At 35.8% G+C, this 11,869-nt stretch overlaps 1 protein-coding gene across 4 annotated transcripts in view; it reads right to left on the bottom strand.

Moving 5' to 3' along the window:
• Positions 1–824: 824 nt before the first annotated feature.
• The window catches only part of LOC149539139 (peptidyl-prolyl cis-trans isomerase FKBP19, chloroplastic-like), a 248,668-nt gene continuing 237,623 nt past the window's right edge, over positions 825–11,869 (bottom strand). For 2 of the 4 annotated variants that reach the window (XM_089800464.1, XM_089800467.1), the window contains exons 9-11: positions 2,834–2,909; positions 2,468–2,590; positions 825–1,104 (exon numbers count right to left, since the gene is read on the bottom strand). In XM_089800464.1, coding sequence (XP_089656590.1) covers positions 2,495–2,590; positions 2,834–2,909 — 172 coding nt within the window. In that variant the 3' untranslated portion in view covers positions 825–1,104; positions 2,468–2,494. Of the gene's footprint in view, positions 1,433–2,467; positions 2,591–2,833; positions 2,910–11,869 lie in introns of all 4 variants that reach the window. The other 2 variants (XM_089800465.1, XM_089800466.1) reach the window with 2 other exon arrangements.

Raw genomic sequence — 11,869 nt, 5'->3', positions numbered from 1 at the left:
TCCTGCATCAGCAAATCACGTATCTGAACTGGTATACTTCTTTTTACTGTCCTCTTTGTCAAAAAGTGGATTTTTACACCACCTTGCTGTTTTAACTGAAGTGCTAGTTTGACATTTCACCACACAATTTACATGCAATCCTTGTATTGTTTCCCTTTGTGTTCTTTCAACATACTTGACTTCCAACTGTCATGCAATGAAATTTTGGTTTGCTGATCTTGTGCATTGCTGCTGCAGTTATAAGAGATTGGCTGATCACAATCTATAGTTCAATGCCTAGTCTGTGCAGGTGGTACCAATGTGTATGTACACAAGAAAATATTTATGGAGCTGCTGAAACTGTGGAAATTCACATCTCCAGAATCTTACAAGCTTCCAGATACATCTATCCCCTCCATTAACAAATAGTTTTTACATTTTTATTACTTGTTTTCCATCTCTTGATTGCTTTTTCTAAATTGTTTCTGCATATAACAACCTAGTTTGTGGGGAGCACATATGGGGAAACCCCTGCCCAAGTGGAATAGCCCAAACCCCCAAGTGGGAGGCTCAGTTGGGGCAATAAATCTGCAAAGGTACCCTCCCAAGCGGAGCTTGAACAACCCTCAACCAACACACGTTGCGTACATTGGCTCTCCTTTCTACTTTTTTTTATTTAAAAATATTTTTGCTTTCAATCTTACAGCTTTGCCATGTGTTAAGATTTTCTACAATATCAATAAATAACAAAATATTCCTTGCTTTCGCATCAATATTGACAATTGGTTGCTCTCTGAAAATGTGAACAGATGAATCAACATACATTCAAATAGTATTGCTACAAATGAACAAACAAATCACCAGTACTTAATAAAAATAATGCTATATGAACATGCAAATCAATATTACTTGAGCTCCCTATTCAGTAATGTCAAATCTTGCATGAAATGACAAATATTTAAATTTTATGACATTGTTTGTATAGAAGACTCAACAAAGAAGGGAAAAAGCTTCTTGATTTGTCAAAACACCAAAGTCTCGTGCACTCGAGGCTTTGAATTTGACAAAACTAGTGTTGTGAACAAGAGAACAAATCACCAGATAATGCACAGGTGTACTTCCTCTCTGCAAATAGTAAAAAAAAACACAGTTCAATCTATATTATATTTAAAGTATAAGCTATAAATCAGCATTAAATCACGTCAGTATCTCCATGATTGGCACATAGAATTATATAACATTTTGATTTTAACTGATAACCAGCACTCCCACATATGTAGCATGAGCTGCTAACCAGAAACTTTGAGGCATGTATTGCGATGGCAGATCCAGCATGGATCAGTGTAGACATGCGTAAGGCACACATTCTGATTGTAGATCTAGTGTGCATTAGTGTAAAAACACCTGAGGTGCATACTCTGACAGCATATCTGCCAGTCCATGCAGAAAGAACCTAAGTTGTGCAACCACATGGCACATCCATCAAAAATTGCTATTTTTCAACTTGAAACCTCATCTACAATTACTTATTCTAATAACTTCTTTCTATTCATGTTTCTACCTTGTATGTGTGGAATTTTGAGGTTCAATAATTTTAACTGATCTAGTCAATAAATATTATAATAATATATGCATTAATGCCAGATGTGAGGCTACTACAATATTTATTCATTTAAAAGGGTAAGTACAATATAATTGAACTTCAAGGTTCCAAGACTCAAATGGTGGTTTACCATTTTCTACACTTTGCCCCTATGAACCAAATGAATACTCCAAGAACATTAATTATTTCCCGTAACAAAGTGATAAAACCTTATGATATAAATTAACTGCAACATACGTATAGAATGTAAAAAAAGTGCATTGCTTCATTTTTTATCAGTAACAAGTCAAGATACAATAAATAACATTTGACAACTTTAGATGTAGTTTATAAAATAATAAAACAAACAATGTTTATTTTATTAAGAATGTTATTCAAAGTACTTAACTCATTTTTTTAAAGGTATTTCTTAACATTTTGACTCTCTGCTTTAGAGAAAAAATTTGCTTGTGATAGAAATATATGTCTTTGCATTTTTTTATAAGGTATATTTTAGGTAACTTTACACTTCCATTTCTTCAAACGTGTTTCAATCTTACTTTTACACATATCTACCAATTTAGTATTTTCCATACATTATCTTTCTCTCGGGTGACGAATAGAAACGAGTTTGACTTCAATGCCAAAGTTTAATCTCTCCTTGTTCTTCATACTAAACTAATGTAGCATTTCTTAAGATGACAATGACATCTCACATCTAGTCGTCTTTGAATTTCACATGATTTTCAAAAACTTTATTATATTCTGATACTTATCACATTCGTAATTCTATTATTCAATTTAGAATCATAAATGTATCTTAAGGGTTTAAACCTACAATCAATCAAAAAGTTGTAACAATGGTATAATGTATGCATCATTTTCAACTACTTAAAATGGACTCACCTCAACAAGAAAGAAATCCCAAGCTAATCATCTTGGGATCACTTTTATCAGTTCTATGTCAAACATTAGAGTCTTGTCAATGAGCCCTTGGTTCTTCAATACAAAGTCAAGGGCTCTTTGCCCCTACAAGGGAAAAACAAAGCATTAGAAGGAGAAAAGCATTATTGTAGAACAGAATCCCATCATTGGGATATGCCAGTGAATTTAATGGCTAAAAGACTACATCTACCACATAGATAATAACTGAGTAATTTTTATTCACTCAATAAGAAAAATGTAAAGAAAAATGAAATTTGACAAACTTCTCATGTATCAAGATAAACTATATGAAGGAACCAAATGACAAAATAAAAGTAAATTTTTTACCGAAAATGTAGTTGGCTTTGGACCTGCATTGTTGTAGTTATAATCAGGATAACCGAGCTCAGGTGGTACAATGACTCTGTATCACAACAAACACATTGAAGTTTAACAATCTCTGAGAATATAAAAAAACAAATTGAAGTTTAACAATTTCTGAGAATATAAAACAAGTCACAAGAGATCAGCAATATCTATCTATACCAAGATTGGGTCATAAAGTGACCAAAAATAATTTTGAATGTATATTCTAAAACAAGAAAGGACGTAGACAATGTGAACTAAAAACAAGATAAAATAAATTTCATCAACTAGAGGATAATTTTAAGTTGAACTATGGGTTCTTAGCTAGATTTCTTAACTTCTACATCAAAGTTGAAGTACATGTGAAATGACATTGGAATAAGGATTAAGGGCATGCCATATACCAATGTAGACCAAACACAAGACACACAAAACACACATTCCATATTTTCTATGATTGTCATGCTTTGAATAATCTTAAAGAACATCCAAAAAGATGATGCAAAGGACCCATTCCTGTCCCTGTCACATTTTGAGTACATGATAGAAGCATCCCAGGCCCCGACAATATTAGGCACATCCTAGAACCGGCCAGGAGGATGGTGGAAATGTCCAGGGAGAGCAGCTCTCTCCAGATGACCTGCAGTGTTTAAAACAGAAAAAGAAAAAAACACCAGGTCTTGGTCTCCTGAATGTAATCTTTGCCGTCAAAAAGGATAATTACAGTTTCTTCTTTGTAGAGGTAATTCATGGCCCTTCCAGCAGTGATATAGAGGCTCCAGATGTATTATGGAGTTTGGGGTTGGCAGCAGATTGGAAGTGACAGAAATCCTGATTCAGAGAAACTTTCTGTCATTCAACTGTTGATGCTATTTATAATTTTCCTTTAAAGCCACAAACCTTGATTCCATGATCTCTTTTGGTGCCACTCTCAGAATGAATGAAGTTTTAATTTAAAAGCAAGACATAAAATCTGAAATTAAGAGTATTGATTTTTTCCACTTTGATATATCAATATAAAAGTGATACAGATGTTGGTAATATATTGTATAGTTTACACGATTTTAAAAATATTGTTGAACAATGATGGTGGAAACTGCCTCATCACCAATCATTATTATAAATTAATACATATGTCATGGACTGCTGTATCTCTAATTACCTATGGTATGTGAGATTGTGAGCTTGACTAATGGCATGATGCCTTCAAATTAAATTGATTTGCAGACTTTCCTTTCTCACAGGTATAGCAGTGTATGCGCCCCTTTAACTTCTTGACCTGAAGTTCCAGAACATACACAATCTTAGATTAGTTGAGTACCCCGACCCTTGATCTCCTCTTCCTTTGGTTGAGATATTTCCTCTCCCACCAGTGGGATCACCAGTCAAAGTTCAGTTGGTCAATAAGCTGGTAAGGAACATAAATATACTCACATCTATCAAAGTCTTCTTGTCCCTAAGCCATCAGGGAGAGGAAGTCTATGATTTCTCTTAACTGAGAGGGAGAGGAAATTAAGCATTTCCCCAGTGTGATAGGTATAATACCTTTAGTAGGCATTCCATCAAAGCTAGCTTTAGGAGATTGAGGTGAAAATTTTCATTCTAATTTTTTAATCTTTTCACGTGTAAAAATTCCCAGAATTTGTAAGACTGGAATTTCTTAATTGTTAAATAATGCTGTGAAACATTTCACATTAATGCATAACAGCTGGCTAAGAAACAAAATATTATGTTAATTTTTGTGGACACTAATGTGAACTTTTAATTCAATTTATGATTTTACATAAATATGTGATATAGTGAAAATGATGAATGCCTTATAATAGTTTAAATTTCTTATAGTAAAAATTTAAATGCTCAACTATTTAAACATTTTATTATTCTTTGACTCCTAGGATAAGTTTGATAATAATACAAAAATTCTCCCAATCAATAAAACAAAGACTATCATTCTTGAATAACTGGGTCTCAAATAAGATTGTCCTCAAGGGTGCTATGGCTTTTTAAATTTTTTTATTTGTAAAATGCTAAATGAGTTACAAAAGAGAGAGCAGCAAATATGCTGCCAAAGAAGAATAAAATCACTACAACATTGTCTACGCTTTTTCAAGTGCTATGGCTTTTCTTGACCATAACAATATTGTCTCTTCTCTTCGAATAAATAAAATCTTTTCCAATTTTTTTAAAGGATAACATTAATCTATCAAACTAGGGCCATAAAAATCTTTGAACAAGCTAAAAGACTCTAATGGGCTCCACATTTCAGAGAAGTCCCTACACGGGACAATTTCTGAAAAACACTTGTAGATTAAGGCCGAGTGGTGACTCTAATGGAAGTAAGGATTTTTGACTTGACACAAGCTTCAGGCAGATCGGGGATAGCAGATTTGGTTAAAAGTTGTAGTATTTTCCGATCAACCCTTGTTGTTCAACTAGTACAACATAGCATATATTTCCATCATTTAGGGCACAAGACTATGAAAGTATATCAAATAAGAAACATTTTTTGGACAACTGCTATTGTCCAACCTGCCTGGGCTTTGCATAAGTAGAATGGGTATACTAACAAATCTGACAAAAACTTTTTTAGGGCATCCCTGTTGTCCAACCGGTAAAACCTTCAGATGGGAAACCACAAGCTTCATCTGCAGCTACATTGTCAACGCATTCTAAGGAAACTCCTCTTGATATATGTGAGAATGATTCAGAGTTCGCTGACTATTCTGATAAAAGTGTGGGGAGATCCTTTCTAGGTGTTAATACTCCCCACCTAGGTGACTATATTCGCTCCTTTGAAATTGGAGAAACCTCCAAGCTCATAAAACGAACATAAGACATGGAGGTACCATTTTGGGGATATCGCTTCTTCAACAAATTTCCAAAAACAACTTTCCTTGCCAGGGACTCCCTTCAACCCAAAAGAGTTTACAAAGTCAAGACATAGGCACGTAAGGAGGATAGCAAAACCCTCCCGTAGGTTAAGTTCTAATGGATTCCAAAGCCCCACACTGATTCATCACAAGGGCTGCAGCATTGTAAGTCAGATCTAAAGATGTAATGCCCCCATCCTTTTAGCATCTCAGTGGAGTTCTTAGCCTTTACATTCTCCGTACAGTTACAAGGAAGGCATAAAAAGACAGAGAAGCATCACTGTACAGTCAATGGGATAGGTGGAGACAATTACAAACATGATAAGTGGAACCTTGTACGGAATACACAAGGAGTCATAAGAAGTGTCCTGCGGATTGGAGGCCAAGAGATACAAAGCACCATACGGCCAAGGAGTACTACCAAACAGAGAACAAAAAGCCACCATACGGACAATTCTGGAAAGAAGTCGTAGATCGTACGGTCGTATGGTATAAGAAAGATATTATAGTACAGGTAGTCAAAGTGATCACTGTATGGTAGAGGTGGAATACCGTATGGACTTGCCCATTCAGAATGTATGGACATGAGAGTGTCGTACACCATATGACAGCCACAAAGAAGTTATAAAACATCATTGCACAGCCGTACAACATAAATTGATATAAGGGACGACCACCATACAGACATAGAAGAAGGGTGATAGGAGGTTCTAAAAAAAAAACGACGACAAATCAAAACAGTTCACAATGAATAACTATGGTACCAAAGGGAAAGACATAAACAGGTAGTGAAGAAAACATAAGTGGTAGGCAAAAAAAGTATGGGATTAGAAGAAAATCACAAAAATGGTCTGTTCCATGGACTTCTATGTGGGTTTGAGGGTGCTAATTTGGTTTTGGCGGCGAAGGTGTTGCCCCTTGACTCCACTGGGCCCCTAGACCCCTGGTTAGTTCAGTTATCAGTCTTGGGAAGTGTGAGCAGTTGATGAGACTTGGAGCTGCAGGCATAGAGTGTTTATATGTAGAGGTGGAGAGGGTACTAGAGCAAGCCTTTCGAGAGGGGTGCTACGTTTTGAGGCACTCAGAGTAGGTGTTGGACATGAGGCTATCTTGGTGGATGCATAGAGAGCTCGAAAGGAGTTAACCCTCTAATTGGAGGCAGTAGAGCGACACTTGGTTCAGCATACCCAAGAGTTGGAAGCAGAGAAGACAACACGGGTGGCTATCATGGTCAGATTGGCTAGCGAGATAGTATTGTGTTAGTAGAGGCTACAACTGCAACGTGTTTTTGGAGACAAGTTTGGTGCAGGCACGGGAAGAATGTGAATGTGATGTGATGGAAAAAGATCTATCCTGTTATAGTTAGTCATAGTTAATGTATTCCATTTTGTTAATTTGTCTCGGTAATTTTGGAATTGTCGTCCGGAGACGACTTTTCTTTTTAGGGGGGTTCATGTTGTCGGTAAAATCTATATTGTTGCCGATGGGTAGAATTGTATCCGAAAGGGCACATGACGGTTGAGTCACCCCTTCGAGAAAGTATATGTACATCGTCTGAAAGGACTATTGAATCATCATCATCATAATCATTATTGTAAGCATTGGAGTGCATATTGCATGGGTAAAGTATCTGTTCTGTGTTATATCTTACTATACTACATGCGATAAGTATCCGTTTACCCTGTACGGTAAACAAAGGCTAAGTGGGGAAATAAGGAGAAATTGATTAAATTAATTCCTTATAAAGTCATTAAATAAATTTAAAATTAAAAAATGACTTTATATTTAATTGATTTAATTAAAAGTGACTAAAGTTAAATAAATAAATTAAAAGAATCTTCTAGGAGGAATTAAATATTATTTTATTTCTTCTAGAAGGAGGTCCATCTATTGGAGGAAAAGAATAAATAGGGAGGGCAGCCTCATTGTTGAGCATCAAAAGTGTTGCTTCTACTCTTCCGGATAACTTGTGGAGCCAAAGGTTTCTGCAGTTCCTTCATTGACCATTGGGAATGAACACTCCCATTGATTTGCATAACTGAGGTGGTGAAATATCTTCCGAAGGGTTGCAATTGTTGGAGAAGACAAATCAATTTTTTCATTGTGCCAAATTTGTGGCCTTTGTGGCCTAGGGCCAGATTTGTGGAGTAAGGAATAAGTTGGATATTGCTACAGTAACTTTGCTACAGTGATTTGCTATGGCAATTTGCTACAATAAAACTCAGATTTTTGGAGCAATTCTAGGTTTCGATCTTAGGGCATTGGTAGGGTTTTTTAAATCTGTTGTAATCTGATTTATATCAAAATCTTGTAAAACAGGATTAGAATATCATTGGAAATCATAGTAGGCGTTGCCCTAATGTCTTATTGTTGTAGATGCATATTTTCTCATTTGTAACCAATGCTATATGTTCAAAAAAATACAAAAAAACATTTGTTGTTGGTTGTTTGGAGTTTTGCAAGCATATCAATTAAAGTTTGACATATATCTATATATATCCCTTGTGTGCAAAGTGTTAGATGAAATTCTCAGGTTAGCAATTTGGAAATAAAAATAAAAATTGCACAGGATATTACAGTAGTATCAGAGCTTGCTTGCAAAGTGTTTGACGAAATGTCAACCAACTGAATTAGTAAAGAATTTGATATTTGTTGAAGTTATAACCGGTTGGGGTTATTACAAGAGACACATTTAGAAAGAAGAGGATTGGTGAGCATCTCCTTTGCAGATGACCAAGTATACCCTCAAATTTAGGATCATATCTGACGTGCTGAGTAAGCTTTTTGAATAAAGCTTTTGATATTTTGTTGCTTAACCAAATATTGATTGAGGAATGGGGGCGAGTTGTGAAGGTTTCCTATACTCACCCAGACGGGGGAATTTTCCGTGTTCAATTTGCATCCAAAGAAGAGAGTGACCATGTCTACCAACAAAAGGATTGGGTACTAGATGGTTATGACCTATGCTTACTAATGTGGCTACCAAACTTTAGGCCCTCACAATTTTCTCAGAAATTTGTGCCCACTAGGGTACAATCTCATGCTCTTTTGCAATGGAATTTAGGGAACCAAAATTTATAGAAATTATGGCTAATTGGTTGGGACATTTCCTTTTGTTAGATATGGCTTTTTATAAGGATCCTTCATTGTCAGTTTGAGGTTGTATCATGATCGATACATCTAAGTTTGTTCCTAAAACACTTGTATTATCTTCCAAGTTTGGTACTTTGGAACATGTACTTGTGGAATACCCACATAACGTCTGTCATTTTTGCCATTGTACTAGTCATCCTTTAGACTCCTATCCCCTATTCATTTACAAGATTGGAATTCCACCTGCTAGTGATTATGCAGATTTACAAATCTCTAGTGGTAAGATTCAACTACCTCCACCAGTAGGGACTACAACTCACCCTACATAAGTACACCTTTTGGTAAAAAATGACTAGTGGTTCAATATATGCAGCATGTGCATAGCCTAGAGATCAAGGCATCAGGGATTATATCTAAGAAAGCCATGCAGATCACTGCATCATTTGGGCCTCAATTTTATCATGGTGGGGTTGATGTCATCACCATAGTTGAAAAACCTAGCCTCAACAATGTCTCGGCTGACCCCAAAAATTTGCAAATATTGGTACCACCAAAAACTATGTGAAAAAATCAGCATTCTTATCAAACATTTGAAAATATATAATTTTTTAAAATAATCTTAAAAACACATACATATACACCAAAATGGAAAAAACGACAGAGCAAACACAAACAATCTACAATAAACCACGAGTGACCAAAAAATAGAGCAGCCAAAAACGATCTATGATAAACCACGACAACAATATTTGCCAAAAATGATATCTACCAAAAACAATATCACTTGAGCTCTGCCAAAAACAACGACAAAACATGATATTGCTTCAGCTCTCTCAAAAATGATATCGCCACAGTTCTGCCAAGAATGAGCATCCAAAACGGAAATTTAAGTTTCGACATTTGAAACCTAATAAAGTCAATTCTTTTAACTTAATTTTTTTTTTTTGGACTTTAGCATCAATAAAATGAGGAAAATCACGCAGTTTTTGGCGAGATTAAGAGGTTAATATTGTGGCATGATAATGAATGCAGTGATGCAAATATTAATTGCGACTATATCGTTCAGCTTCCTGTAGGACAATATGTCACACTATTTTCCAGATAGCACAAATATTTTCAACTATAGTCCCTCACCATTGCATGGAATTTCAAGCCCAACATGTTTTTGTTACCCCCAGGTTATTTTCGGCCTTCCATGCATTAGAAAATTGATCCAAACCAGATTATTGTTATTGTTGATTATGATCCCTCAATCAATAAAGCTCCAATGCTTGAGCCGGTGTGTACAAAGTAGTGTGCCGAGACTCTGTGAGTCCAAGGCAGAGGCGGCCTTTCTGAGGCAAATGGCCTCTAGACTCGGACTCGGCCGAGTCCTGGCAGAGTCCACATGGACTCGCTGAGTCCTGAGCCCAAGACTCTCTCAATTTTTTTTTTCCAAAAGATAGAGATTTCTGCAAGGTGTTTTTTTTTAGTGTTATTAAAATTGTTATTCAAAGGCTTCTACTATTAAAGGTTGTGTTTCACCAAGCAAATTGATAGACATACTTGAGACTAAGAGCCCTGTTGTTGTCAACAATGCACACATAAACTGTAACAAACATATTTCTCAATATTTGAGTCTTTCATGACTTATCTTAGGTGTATTTGTAGGAGGGCATGGGCTACTATGTACCTTAGTCTTCTACACTCTAGCTGATATTTTGATATATGTTTTCAACTTTTGATTCCATGGATTTCATATATTGTAGACATTTGACAGTGACACTATGTTTAACTTTTTATTATGTTATTCAGTTATTTTTCCTTCTGAAATTCGTTGTTATACTTATGTGATCTATGCAAAATTGTGTATGAGTTGTTAAGTAGCTTCTATTTATCTCAATTATTGTGTATTTGAGGTTAACTGACTAAATGATGCATGAAAAAATCTTTAAATCCTTAAAAATCTTTGAATTTCATGGGTTTTTCGATTTTCTGAGTCCTTGCTCACACTCTAAGCTATTGAGCTCACTAAAACTCCCTAGAAAGGAGGTAGAAAACCCAAGTCTAGTAAGATTAAGGCAGAAAATTGAGACTGAGATACAACATTGACCGTGCATCTATCCATCAGCAAAAGAACAGGAATAGTGTTGAGTGCTTGAGCAATATGAAGATCATTTCTTGGATTGTTAGAGGCATGAATGCCTCTGCTAAATGTGCACGCATTAAGCATCAGCTGGATGTGTCTGGGGCAGAATTATTTTAATTCAAGAATGAAAGCTATCCCAAGCATCTTATGAAAATTCAGTAAGAAAGTGGACAAAGTGGACGTCAGTTCACATTCCTTCACAAGATGCTTCTGGCAGTTTGATTTTGCTATGGAGTCCTAAAATAGTGAATACTGCGATTCTCAAAATGGAATCCAATTGGCAACAGCTATTTGTCAAACGTTTTGATTTGCGGTATAAACTCTTCAATGTTAATGGGCCTTCTGCAACTCGAGATAAAGCTCTTCTCTATAACTCAATTTCTTTGGCAATTAAGGAAGCTCCCAACAAGATTACATTGTGGCTGGTGATTTTAATGCAATTGTGTCTCCTCATGAGAAGATGGGTGGGATTTGCCCTCCTCAACAGACCATGGACGATTTTTCTGGTTTTATAACAGATAATGCATTTATAGATGTAATACCAGTGAATGGCTAGTTTACTTGGAACTACAGGAAAGCTTTTCTCAGATTACGGAAAGATTAGATAGATTTCTTATTTTCCAGTCATGGTTTGCTGCCAACTTTCAATGCTCTTCTGATATTCTGCCTTTAATTGCATCTGGTCATTATGCTATATTGCTTGACCTTGGTGCAGGCAATCCAATCAAAACAAAGAAATTGTCATTTAAGTTTTAAAAAAAGTGCGGTCTAGACACCTGCATTTCTTACCTGTTCTGAGGCAATGGTAGGTTGCTGCACCTTTTGTTGCCAGTGCCAGGATGAAGCAGTTACACATGAAACAGCAGCACATTGTAAATAAGGTTAAGGATTGGAATGTGCATATTTTAAAGAATATCTTTGTTCAGA

This window comes from Cupressus sempervirens, chromosome 9 (genome assembly GCF_028749045.1).
Source record: "Cupressus sempervirens isolate cs-2001-9-10 chromosome 9, ASM2874904v1, whole genome shotgun sequence".
In the NCBI taxonomy this organism is placed as follows: domain Eukaryota; kingdom Viridiplantae; phylum Streptophyta; class Pinopsida; order Cupressales; family Cupressaceae; genus Cupressus; species Cupressus sempervirens.
This window is presented reverse-complemented; position numbering and strand designations above follow the sequence as displayed.